Genomic DNA, 13,534 nt, shown 5'->3' with positions numbered 1-13,534 from the left:
ACTCACCGCTGTTCAGGGTTACTGCTTTCTGAATCCATCTGCTGCTTTGTGCCTTTCAGAGTCTTCAAATAGCTGTTTTGAATATTCCGTCCAGGTTTTGTAGCTGAATTCAGTGAGAGAGGACAGTGTGTCTTTGTTGCATCTTATCCAGAACTAAAACGCCTAAACGATTTTTAAGATTAATTGTAGAGGTCCCCATGGTATCAATGACTATTCTATCGTTAGAATTCATTTTTGGTAAGTGATTCATGTATATGCTTAACATAGGTGAGCTTTTACTAGACCGCCGGGTGTACTTTGTACCAAATAAACTTATTTCTCTCCTTTTAGTTGCGCATACGGACGAGGTGTTTACTCTCCTTCAGAACTTTGTCATGTCTACCACAGAGAGTGTTTCGGAATTTATTCTCAGAAGACTTACTATGAAGGAACTAAGTAGGGTATGTATGTATGGGAGTAACTTTTCAGTCTTTTCATCAATATTTTGAGTGATTACTGACTGGCAGGCACTGTATTAAGTTGAAAATTAACGTGATAGTTTCTCAAAAAGCGGCCTTTGGGAGCAGAAAAAGATATAAGCTTTAGGGCTTCCCTGGTGGCGCAGTGGTTGAGAGTCAGCCTGCCGATGCAGGGGACGCAGGCTCGTGCCCTGGTCCGGGAAGATCCCACATGCCGCGGAGCGGCTGGGCCCTGCGCGTCCGGAGCCTGTGCTCCGCAACGGGAGAGGCTGGGCGGTGAGAGGCCCGCGTACCGCAAAAAAAAAAAAAAAAAAGGGAAAGGTTAATGTGATTTTATCCTTCAGATGGAAAGATTTTTTAAAGTAAACTCATTATATAATAGTTTAAAATTATTTTGAAAAATCCACTCTTTAATACATTAGGTATTAGAATTCCCAATTAAGCACATTTGTTTGGTAGCTTATTAGAGTTTAATAAAAATCTCTTCCCCCATTTTCCTTCCCCTCAGCAGCGTGATGGTCAGTATCTAACAACTGGCTCTTGGGGGAAAAGCCCTGATTTGTAGTGTTTATTAGTTCCTGTGGTTGATTTCAAGCTACCCGCACGGGGCCATGAATCAGGGAGAGATGAACCGTCCCCCTCACTTCACAGAGGAAACAGCAGCCTCGGCCGGCATCGCCCCCGCTTCAGACTGCCCGGTGTCTGCCTCACCCACCCCTGAATCCATCCTCCCTGCCTTCCCTCCCTGACAGGAGAGGAAGGTGGTCTGGACCTCATCCCCTCCCATTTGCTCAGCGACTTTACCCTGTTGGTCAGCCTCTCTCTTTCTTGTATTTCTCACCTCTCCTTTCCTCCTGGATTCTTTCCGTGAGGAAGGAGAGAGGCAGATCAACAGGGTAAAGTAAGGAGTAAGGGTCCCTCATCTAACAAGGACCCGCTCAGTTCCGCGTTCCTTCTGGTGCCCTGTTTCCTTCCCTTTGTGAGCTGGTCTGTAAACAGACCCCTCAGCTCCTGTGAGTAGAAGTGGCTCCTTTGTCCTGCACCTGGCGATGCTTTTCAGACCACGTTTCTCTTGACCCCCTCAGCCCCAGTGGACACTGTTGACGCCTCCGCCTTGAGACGCTGGCGTTTATGACATCATCCTCCTGCTGTTTCCCCTCCCTCTGGCCGTTACTCCCACGAATGTCCATTCTCTGCGGCGTAGCCTTGGAAGTCAGAGTTTCTCAGGTTGGCCCGGGCCCCTCCTTTTCTCATTCTCTCCCGTCCAGGTGACCTCACCGGCATCCCCAGCTTTAGTTATGCCAGGGCCCGTCACATTGCTTTCTACCTCAGACTGACCTTCTGAGGTGAACGCCCATTCAGCGAGTTGCTGTTTGACAACTCAGGTTGAATTTCCCCCATATACGCTGTTTAAAACTGAACTCCTTATCGTTCCTGCAGGAGGTTATCCGCCTTCCCCCGCCCCAGGTTCCCTTCTCGGTGGATGTACATGATCCAGCCGGTTTCTTCAAGCCTAAAACTTGGGAATCCTGGCAGCTTTATCCCTCACTCTCACCCACTGTGTTCAGTCTCGGCACCAAGCCCTGGCGTTGTTTCCTTCTCTCTGCGTTGTATTCTAGAGCTCGGCAAAGCGCCTGGCATCTAAGCGTTGCTCGGTAAAAACTGCTACACTGAATGAATTCTGTGCTTCCTGTGTGCCACGGAAGCCTGAGGATAGAGGGATTGGCACAGCGATAATAAGCAAGGCTACCACTCAGGGCCAGTTCCTTCAGAATGCTTTCTCTCTTAATTCTTTCAACAAAAACCCTGTGACGGAGAGATACTACCCTCCCCATTTTACGGGTAAGGAATCTGAGGCCCAAAGAGGTTAGGTCTCTTGCGTAGGTCACAGCTGGTGATGACAGAGCTGGACCGAACCCAGTCTGCCTGTGTCTGTGAGTCGAGAAGCCCTGCCTTTAATTCTGTCCCCTTCCCTGCCCCCCATCCAGCTTACTAGCTCTGATATGCCGGGTAAGTTGTTTAACCTCTCTGAACTTCGGAAAGTGGGACAGTGACCATTCCTTGTGAGAATGGAGTATCACAACTGCCTGAAGCAAAGGAAGTGGCAGTGGCAGTTGCTATACTTGTTACTGTGATTATTTATGATGTGTTAGCCTGGGATGCAAGAATTGGTACAACACAGTTTCTGCCTTCCAGGGTCTCATAATCAAGGTGGGGAGCCAGCCGAGTAAGTCGCGCTGATTGCAGAGTCACCGTCTAAGCACAGAGGAGGACGTGCTTAGCTCTGCCTGGGGAGTTGATGGAAGGCTTCCTGGAAGAGATGACTTCTCCTCTCATCAATGTCGTCTTTCAGTACTTTTAGATAAACTAATTTACTTCCTGCCTAAACTCTCATAGCTTTGTGAAAATCATGAACCTTGCTTGTTAAGTGTTTTATTGTTTCTCTTAGGTTTCAGATCTGGAACGTTGCCATTTGTACCTGATGGTATTAACTGAACTTATAAATCTCCACTTGAAGGTTGGATGGAAAAGAGGCAACCCTATTTGGAGAGTTATTTCTCCTTTGAAGAACGCATCCATTCGGCATCTTCAAGAGATGGACCGTGGACAGGTAATCCTCTTTGCTTCAAGGCTTGTAATTATGTTGAGTAAGGCATACACAGAATACATATTTGACTGTTGGACAGTATTTTGATACATAAAAAGCATCTGCTGAAATTTAATTTTGAAAACAGTATCCCTTGTTCATCACATCTGATGAAGACTGGGACTCCTGTCGTAATATTAGGTACTTAATAAAGGTGTGGTGACTGCAATCGTAAAATCGTTTAGATACAGATAGTGGATTTTCACTGGGTCTTTTGCCTGGGTACCAGTAAGGGACATTTTGATGTGTCCAAATTCACCAGTCCAGTGTCCAGAGCCTCCATGCTTGGATTTCTACCTCATTTTCTAGCCCAGTTCACAGCATCTCCCCTTCCTTTCCACAGAGCCCCCTATGCTGCAGTCACGCTAGGCCACCATAGGGAGCTTCACAGATCACAGCACATGCCATATCCTGCCTCATCTGGGCTTTCATCGTGTCTCGTCCTTCCACTGAGAACGCCCTCCCCTCAACACACACTTGTCAGTATCTGGTGCATCCTTTTCGTCCCAGCTCAAGTTACATTTTCTCTTAAATGAAACTTGATCAGTGTCTCATTCTTTTCTTCATTTACCTGTTGCTCTTTATGCCTCCATTTTTGTGTTTTTTTCCATCTTACTTGTTTTTGGAATAATTTATGTATATATGTCTTCTCCACGAGATTTCAGTACCTAGAGGCATTTCTGAAACATGCTATAATAAGGCATAGTGGTTATGAGCACAGGCTTTGGAGTTAGACTTCCTGGTTCTGAATCCTGGCTTTATCTTTACTGGCTGTGTGACCTTGGGGAACTTACTTAACCTCTCTGTGCTTCATTTACTGCACCTGCGAAATAAGGGTTATAAGGTTGATGTGAGAATTAAAGCAAGCTCATGCATGGTGAACCTTTAGAACAGCAGCTGGCACACAGAGAGTCCTCAGTAAATGTTCGCTGTTTTCCCTTAACACACACGGTAAGGGTTTTAAAAATTTGAGCTGAATCCTAGTCTAGTCTGGGCTGCTAATTAAAATAGCTACTTGATTGCTTTAATAATCTGATTTTTAAAGTAGTTTTCGAGAACCGTATTAAAAGAAAATTATAAGGAGAACTGATGAATATTTCAGCATCCTGTCTACTGCATATTAGCGTATTAGCGTTACAGAAAGACATGGTGAGTTTTGAATGTAGACCAGAATTGTGAACCATACCACAGTGATTTTTAAAGACTGGCTTACTCTCTTTACTAATTCACTGAATTCCTTTAAGGTTAATAGGGAGCGTGTTGGCTCAAACGTAGCCCTGAATTTTATCTCCCGTATTGGCAGTGTTGCTAAGTAAAATTCATCTGTAGGGATACTTGATTTTCTGTGGTGGTGGTGAGGGAAGGCATGAAAGCAGTCGTAGAAGGTTCCTTTCTGGAGAGATGTTACTGGTGGGCGGTATTTGGGAGAACTGCTTTGGTCTCTCAGGGAAGTATTTTCCCTATCTAGGTTCTTACCTGCACCCCTGGCTCCTTGGTTGAGATTATTGACTTTCTCTCTGTAAGAACAAAGCCAGGCTGTCTTGGTTTCCTCCTTTCTGCTGCTCCCTGTAGAGTTCCAAGTGCTTTACGTGAAATAACCGATTTATTTAATCTTCACAATAATCCTGTGAAGTAGATTCTGTTACTGTCCCCATCTTACAGACAAGTAAACCAAGGTGTAGTGTGTCCACAGTCAGCTGGTGGTAAGTGCAGAGCCAGGGTCCAGACCCAGGCCATGTGGTTCGAGTCCAGCCCTTAACTGCTGTGCTGTGTCACCAGAAGCAGCGTGCAGCCGACTGAAGGAGGTGTTTCTATATATGCCAGGAGTCTTTTTTTTTTTTTTAAGTCTACTTTAGCCAAACAGTTGAAATAAGACTCACCCATAGGAACTTTGTATCCAAGTTGTCTCGTAGTCTGAATTGCCGAATTTTTATTGCCACTTTGTTTGCCACCAGTCTGTACAGAAATGGTAAGGAGTGACGTGCATTGGATTTCCTTTTATTTCCTCTGATACTCAGTAGCAGGCACAAAGAGGGGAAGGAGGGCGTGAGATTCCCATAGACTGGGAGCTCAGGTCCTTACTGGTTAGGATTTGCTTACGTTCAATAAAAGGTTGTCCCATTTGCTCCCCAGGAACCGACACTGGGTAGACAGATTCAGAGAGTCGTTAGTATGGCTGCCTTGGCCATGGTGTGTGAGGCCATTGACCAGAAGCCAGAGCTACAGCTGGACTCTCGGGATGCGGGAGCCACGGAAAGGTTCCTCTCCTCTCTCCAGCTCAATCAGACGCTGCAGAAGCCCCACGCAGAGGAGGACAGCAGGTGTGTTCACCCCTTGGAGAGAAGCATATACGTGAAAGGCATCTTTTTTGCTCGTGTTTAAAAATCCATTTTTGTTTGAGTCATTGAGATAATTAGTGACTGCTCAACCTTACGTAGAGGGTCATGGAAGCTTCGAGATGAGGCTTCATTCAGGATAACATATCATCAAATTATTCATCCCTGTTACTGGAAACCCATTAACTTTTCTGCATTTAGTTTTCAGTGAATCATTTAAAGTGAGTGCAAGTACCTACTTTCAATGTAGTTAGGAAATTGAGGTCTGTGTTGTTTCCTCGTTTATTGGTAGACAGGATAGTTAATAATGACTGTTTAATTTCTCCCCTTGTAAGGGTAGTGTACTACCACACGCAAAAGAAATTGAGACAGACTCCAAGAAGGATGGGGTAGTGACTTTATTTTTTGTCTCAGGTTTTTTGAAGAGTCGTCATCTTCCCAAGGATGGGGGAAGATAGTTGCACAATATATTCACGATCAGTGGGTCTGCCTCTCTTTCTTGTTGAAAAAATATCACACCCTTATACCAGCCTCAGAGGACGAAATTCTGGAACCCATTCTACCTGCTGTTCAAATGCCAATGAGGACTTTGCAGTCGGCACTAGAAGCCCTCACAATTCTTCCTTCTGATCAAGTTTTACCTGTGTTCCACTGCATGAAAATTTTGGTTCCCAAGGTAAGATACAGTGAGACCGGAATTAAAGAATAACCATAAGAACAGACCATCAGTTTCTGAAATTGTGATAATTATGTATTTCTTTTTTTTTTTTTCCCTACCAGCTTCTGACCTCCTCTGAATCTCTCTGCATAGTGTCTTTTGACATGGCTTGGAAAATCATAGCTTCTTTAAGCAACACTCAGCTGATATTCTGGTCTAACTTAAAAGCTTTTGTTCAGTTTGTTTTTGATCCCAAAGTTCTTACCATTGCTGCAAAAATCAAGGGCCAGGCCTATTTCAAAATCAAAGAGGTAACTTTTTTTAAAATTGGGATTAAAAAACATCAAACATAAGATGTGGCATCTTAACCATTTTTAAGTGTACTGTTCAGTAGTGTTAACTATATTTACATAATCGTGAAAGACCCCCAGAACTTTTTCATCTCGTGGAACTGAAGCTCTGCCCCCATTAAGCATCTCCCCTTCCCCCACCCCGCCTTCCAGCCCCTGGCAAGCACCGTTCTACTTTATGTCTGTGAATCTGATGATTTTAGAAAAAAGAGGGAACTTTTTGTTTTCATTTTAATTTGTGTGACCTGTAGCACATGAAGAAGAAGAGAGTTATATTTGTAATTACATATGAGATTTGTTGTTATTTATTTATTCAGTCAGTCAATATTTTGAACCTTCTTCAGTGTCATGAGTAAGAACAAAATCTGCTAGATGTAAAGAAGCAGGTGCACAGCGGTAGCCCATGAACCACAGCTGCCTTACAAACATATTTGGTTCATATAATCAAATTAAAATCCTTTGAATTAGTTGCCAGCTTTTAAGGATTGGGAACTTTGCATGAAAATCTGTATTTCCTCTTCTCTTGGAAAATTGTGTGATCTGGTAACGCTGGTCATTCCTGCGTGACAGCAGTGTCCCGGCGGTCACTGGTCCCTGGCCCATCCAGGTGGGGCACACCCTTTCTGTTGCTCCACTCCAGACCGTGGCTTGATTTCTCCTGGACCCTGAGGGCAAACGTCACGTGCCATTTGTCAGTGCATCTGTGCGGTTGCTTTTCTTGTTCAAGGAAATATTTCTCTGGATATAACCTCTCCAAAGGTCTTTCTGGTTTCTGGAGGCATTTGTGTTTACAGTCACGGATACGTAGTGGGGAACATAAGGTGATGGAATTACATCATGCCTCAGAGTCACATACGCTCCTTATCCAAAGGAAAAGACGGAAAATACATCCATTTATTACCCTGCTGTCTCTGCATCCTTTCCTGACCCACGGTACACACTTAGAGAGGGGGGCCTCTTTTGTTTTGAGGAAAGGGAGGCCCCTGGCAAGTGCAAAGAAAACTGAAAATGTCAAGGGTGAGGCGTTTTTTCTCCCTTTCATTCCCTATAACTGTGGGCAGTTGTTCCTCTGGGATAGTTCTGGGTGAATATCAGTATCAGTAAAATTTTATTTATTTTTAGTATTAAGAAATGAAAACTTAGCATTCTGTGATTGGTTTGCATCGTGCAAACAGGGAAGAGTTTTTAATTTTTTAGACTCTATTTATGGTTATGTTGAAACTGTCATTTGCAGGCATTCAAGTAACAGTTTTTAGCAACATGAATTTTTTTTTCTCTTTTTTGAAAAAACTTAATTGGTCAAAGGATAAAGTAACTATTGTATTTCATTCCAGATTATGTACAGGATAATTGAAATGTCTGCTATAAAAACTGGAGTCTTCAATATATTGATAAGTTATTGCTGCAAATCTTGGATCGTTTCTGCTTCAAATGTGTCTTTATCTACTGCTAAAAATTACAGCGAACTTGTCCTTGAGGCGTGTATATTTGGAACGGTGTTTCGGCGTGATCAAAGGTAAAAGATGCCATTATTTCAGCCTCACGTAACTTATATGAAGTGTCTGTCTGGGTAGAATTGTGTCTTTATTTTAAGGCTTTCAGTTAGAAGAATATTGATTAATTTTTAATTTGGGACTTTAATTTTTTTCTTCTAAAACTTGTTGTTCTTTGTCACATGTGTTTTATGGAAAGACTTATTCAGGATGTACAGACCTTCATAGAAAATCTTGGGCATGAGTGTGCAGCGAACACAGTTATTGAAAAGTAAGTATGGTGGGTCCTCCATATCTTGATATAAATGCGGCATTCAAAACATAACATCATATGAGAAACATTCTGTATAAGATATTGCATGAGCCTTCCAAATTGTGTTAGAAATTATATTGCCTTGCTAATATATTTTCTTCAGATCTGTCACTATTTACTGAAATATGATAAACTTTAAAAAAATTTAGTGTGGGGCTTCCCTGGTGGCGCAGTGGTTGAGAGTCCGCCTGCCGATGCAGGGCACACGGGTTCGTGCCCCGGTCCGGGAGGATCCCACATGCCGCGGAGCGGCTGGGCCCGTGAGCCATGGCCACTGAGCCTGCGCGTCCGGAGCCTGTGCTCCGCAACGGGAGAGGCCACAGCAGTGAGAGGCCCGCGTACCACAAAAAAAAAAAAAATTTAGTGCCAAGTCCAGCATAAATAAGGAAATAACTGTGGGGAATATGCAATCCCTATCCCTATCCCTCTTCTTTATTTGGGTGGAGGGGTGATCATCAGTGCACATAGTTTGATTTTGATTTTAGAGTTTAGGACAACAAATGACAGTTGTGTACAGTTACCACAAAGTTTATTATTCGAAGAGTCATAGCTATGTTTTAAATCTGCCACTCGTCATTAAATATATACATTTTTCCTTGTTAATTATTTTAATTAATTTTTTGTTTTCTTGGCTGGTTATAGTATAACAATAAGTGACATTTATTTAGTTGACGTTTCCAGAATATTTTGATTTCTACTAGACAGATATTGTTAGATTAAAATGACATTCATTCACATTATAGTCATTTTAATGAACCTGGAAATAATTAACAATTTCAGTGAATTTATTTTTCCCCATTTGGATACTGAAAATGCCGGGACGCTCAGCACACATGGTGAGTGCTCTCTGAGTTTGCCCTTCACTTAGAGACGGGCACTTAGAGTGCACGGTGACGACAGCATCGAGGTGTTGGTGTGTGTTCTTGCCCCTGAGCAGGAGGTGTCTGTGGTCCTCTTCCAGGAACAGTGTCATGAGCTGTGATCTGTTTTGTCCACAGATAAGGTATTATTGACCCAGTATCAGTAGCGTGTGCCTTGTTTTTCCAGAAGTCTGGGTGAATTTGTGCTCATTCAGACTTTGTGTACAGGATCTCCTGTTGATGTATTCATTACCGTCCACTGTCTATCCTGATTTAAAATGCATTGTCAGGGGAGGGGGAAGGATGAGCTGTGACAAAGCGAGAGAGTGGCATAGACACATATACACTACCAAACGTAAAATAGCTAGCTAGTGGGAAGCAGCCGCATAGCACAGGGAGATCAGCTCGGTGCGTTGTGACCACCTAGAGGGGTGGGATAGGGAGGGAGACGCAAGAGGGAAGAGATATGGGAACATATGTATATGTATAACTGATTCACTTTGTTATAAAGCAGAAACTAACACACCATTGTAAAGCAATTATACTCCAATAAAGATGTAAAAAATAATAATAAAATGCATTGTCATTAAATATGAAGCTACTTAATTTTAGAAAACTTTGGAAGGTTTTGATATTTTGAAATTAATATCTAATGTATTTTTTAATTTTGGAAATGTATTAACATAACCTATCATTTTATATTTTTTAGTACTAAAAGAGAGGACCATTACGTGAGAATTTGTGCTGTCAAATTCCTGTGTTTATTAGATGACTCAAATATGTCTCATAAGTTGTTTATGGAAGATCTTGCAATCAAGCTATTAGAAAAAGTAAATATGCTTTATTTTACCTTAAAGTATCTTAACTTAGCAGTTCCAGCACTCGCAGTGACGTACCAGAAGTAAACCCGCCAGTTGGCTGAACTTAGACAGCACAGGCCGTGAAAGCCGGGGAGAGCGCTGCTAACGTAGGAGGACTCTGCTGCCGTTGCCTTGTGTCTGGTGATGGCAGGTGTCCGTTCACTGAGGTGCCCCTGTCTTAGTGGTGTTTATATCAAATAGCAGATTCCATTATTCCAAACTTACGCCATCAAGGGGCATTGTATTCCTTTGCTAATATGTATTCTTCAGATCTGTCACTATTTACTAAAATACGATAAACTTAAAAACATTTTTAGTGCAAAGTCCACCCCTGTGACCCCATGTCTCCCCCTTAACTGGGCACAAGGAAGGAGAAGTATATTTTCAGGTACTTTTTTTACTACGTAAATTTGTATGGTTCCTTTTCTAATTTTAAAAGCAGATAAGTTTAGACTTCCTGGTGGTCCAGTGGTTAAGACTCCACGCTTCCAATGCAGGGGGCATGGGTTCGATCCCTGGTCAGGGAACTAAGATCCCACATGCTACACGGCGTGGCCCAGAAATAAAAATAAATTAATTAAGTAAGAATAATAAAACTTTTTTTTAAAAAAAAAGATAAGTTAAACAAAAGAACGAAATTCGTGTTTTGAAAGGAAACTTGGGAAAAGTATCATAAGAAAGTGTCTTTCTTATCCTTCTGCCTTTCGGAGTATAACAGGCTCCTATGCCCAGTTTATACTTTTTAAACTTGAAGTTGTCACTGATTTTATTTTCATTAATCATGAATTCAGTAGGTAATTTAATATTGGTCCCACCCTCTCCCCCCCAAGGATGAATTGGTGTCCAAGTCAAGAACTCGATACTATGTGAATTCTCAACAACATAGAGTGAAAAACCGAATATGGCAGACTCTGCTTGTACTTTTCCCCAGATTCGATCAGGTATGACATTTATTCCATTCGTACCTTTAAGCATAATGTTTTCATATGAATAAACTATGTAGTAGAAACTGTCATGTGCTACTTTAAAATTGAGAAGGTCGTCTGCTTAAAATTTATACTTTAGTTCTTAAAATTGAAGTTTATTCAGAAGTTCTTTTAATAGAATACTAAGGCAATTAGGTGTTGTAGAAATAAATTGGAAACTGATTTACATGGCCCCATTTAATATATTTTTCCCCTCAGTATTTTTTTGTAATATTTTAACTGTTTAAAGACTCATATGCCACGATAAAACTTTAAGCTGTTTTTTTAATAGTGACTATTTCTTAATTAAAATTAGTAACCATTTTCAAAGTTGATAAGGAGTAGATTTTAATTTTTCCCACCACAGAAGAGAAATCACTATGGGACATGATAGAGACTAGTGCTGCTAAGGTGGTAGTCATAATGCGACATATAAATGTATCATCACAAAGTGAGAGAGTGGCACTGACATATATACACTATCAAACGTAAAATAGATAGCTGGTGGGAAGCAGCTGCATAGCACAGGGAGATCAGCTCGGTGCTTTGTGACCACCTAGAGGGGTAGGATAGGGAGGGTGGGAGGGAGGGAGAGGCAAGAGGGAAGAGATATGGGGACATAGGTATATGTATAGCTGATTCACTTTGTTATAAAGCAGAAACTAACACACCAATGTAAAGCAATTATACTCCAATAAAGATGTTTAAAAAATAAATAAATTATCATCACATCATGTTGTACACCTAAACTTACACATTATATGTCAGTGCTATCTCAATAAAAATACATTTTTTAAAATTAATAACCATAACAGTTTAATTTGTGTGCTTTATTTTTCTCAGAATTTCTTGAATAGAATTACTGACAAGATTTTCCAGGCTGGTTTCATCAATAATCAAGCATCCATAAAATATTTTATAGAATGGATTATTATACTGATTCTTCATAAATTCCCTCAATTTCTTCCAAAGTTCTGGGACTGTTTTTCTTACGTAAGTAAAGGAGATTTTTCATAATTTTTTTTAATGAAGAAAAGATCTTAGCTATGCTGGAGATTGTTTCACTTTAATAGTTTTCTGGCTGTCAGTTGCCCTGCCCCTGATGTACCGACACCCTAAATTGTGTTTTGCAGGATTTGAATTAATTTAGACAGAGACAGAAAGCCCTGGCGTTTATCTTGAGTATAGCATAATTTTTATTTGAGAGTTCTTCTGTTCCAACAAAACAAAGATGGAAAAGGTTTCTGTTGTTAAGGAGTAAGGCCCCACGTTCCCACCTCTGCAGTCGAGTCATGGATGCATGCATGGGCTCAGTTTTCTGTTGCTGGAACATTCCAAAGGCCAGGGGTGTGAACAACACTCTGCTATTTTTCCTGCTTCTGGATTGACAGGACCAGGCTGGGCTGTTGTGCATGTGGTGTCCACTGGGCTGGGACCTGCAAACGACTTCTTCGGCCACGTGCTTATCACCTTGGCTGCAGTAGTGGGGACAGCCGTGGTGCGGAGCACCACTGGTTCTGCAGCTGTGTGTGTGGTCGCTCAGGGTGCCGAGGACGAGCGTTCCAGGAGGACGCGCCCTGGTGAACCCGCACGTTCCCAGCCTCTGATCGCGTGCTGCTTATTGGCCAGGGCAGATGGTGTGACCAAGCCCCCCAGGGGGCGGGGCCCGCCTTAGGGCCTGATTACTGGACAGCTTGCTTCATCGGGGCCCCCATGTGGCCGAGTACAGCCCTGACCTTTTCTGTTCTTTTTCCTTTCTGCCTGCATAACTGCTGCTCTTCCTTCAGATCGCAGTTCATGTGTCGTTTGTGTCATTTTTTTTTTTTTTTTTTTTGCGGTACGCGGGCCTCTCACTGTTGTGGCCTCTCCCATTGCGGAGCGCAGGCTCAGCGGCCATGGCTCACGGGCCCAGCCGCTCCGCGGCATGTGGGATCTTCCCGGACCGGGGCACGAACCGGTGTCCCCCGCATCGGCAGGCGGACTCTCAACCACTGCGCCACCAGGGCAGCCCTCTTGAGGCTCTTTTTAAGCAGCTGCAGGGCCCCATTTAACCTCTGCTTCTCCCCCCCTCCGCACGGGGGCCTTTGCCTCCCGCTTGCCTGTCTTGGTCATCTTCAGCTGTTCCCCCGCCCACCCCCGCTTTCTCCAGCCAGCCCTTCTCTCCCTGCAGTGAGCTCACCCTGGTCTCCCCCAGGTACTCCTCGCCTGAGTGGTTAGCGGCCGTGTGTCGGATGAGTGTTGTGCGTGCGGGCATTTGACTCTGGGACGTTCCTGTGCTTTCTCGCTTTTTCCTCCTCTCCTCCCACCCAGGCCGTGGTTGCGTCGGGGAAGAGCCGGCCTCATGGCCCGGGCCCCAAGCATGCAGCCCGGCGCCTTGATGTGCACGGGCTCGCGGCAGCCTTGAGTGACTGTTTCGTGTATCTGATTTATTTTCAGGCCGAAGAAAACCTCAAAACAAGCATTTGTACGTTTTTATCAGTTTTGTCGCATTTGGACATCATTACTGAAAATATTCCAGAGAAGGTAGGTTTATATTGTTTATGAGAAGAGTTCAGACTTGACTATCAAAATAGAACTTATACATTTGTGCTAAC

At 43.0% G+C, this 13,534-nt stretch overlaps 1 protein-coding gene across 1 annotated transcript in view; it reads left to right on the top strand.

The window, feature by feature from the left end:
* The window catches only part of TARBP1 (tRNA guanosine 2 -O-methyltransferase TARBP1), a gene marked incomplete at its 5' end in the record, with an annotated part of 59,548 nt that overhangs the window by 35,328 nt on the left and 10,686 nt on the right, over window positions 1-13,534 (top strand). The window contains 11 exons of the mRNA XM_082673843.1: window positions 331-440; window positions 2,908-3,069; window positions 5,239-5,426; window positions 5,856-6,117; window positions 6,222-6,410; window positions 7,784-7,965; window positions 8,142-8,213; window positions 9,825-9,945; window positions 10,806-10,916; window positions 11,784-11,933; window positions 13,377-13,463. Coding sequence (XP_082529969.1) covers window positions 331-440; window positions 2,908-3,069; window positions 5,239-5,426; window positions 5,856-6,117; window positions 6,222-6,410; window positions 7,784-7,965; window positions 8,142-8,213; window positions 9,825-9,945; window positions 10,806-10,916; window positions 11,784-11,933; window positions 13,377-13,463 — 1,634 coding nt within the window. The remainder of the gene's footprint in view (window positions 1-330; window positions 441-2,907; window positions 3,070-5,238; window positions 5,427-5,855; window positions 6,118-6,221; window positions 6,411-7,783; window positions 7,966-8,141; window positions 8,214-9,824; window positions 9,946-10,805; window positions 10,917-11,783; window positions 11,934-13,376; window positions 13,464-13,534) is intronic.

This window comes from Grampus griseus, assembly GCF_964374135.1.
Source record: "Grampus griseus genome assembly, chromosome: 16".
NCBI classification, from domain to species: domain Eukaryota; kingdom Metazoa; phylum Chordata; class Mammalia; order Artiodactyla; family Delphinidae; genus Grampus; species Grampus griseus.
Note: the sequence above shows the minus strand (reverse complement) of the source record. Positions and strands in the feature narration are given on the sequence as shown.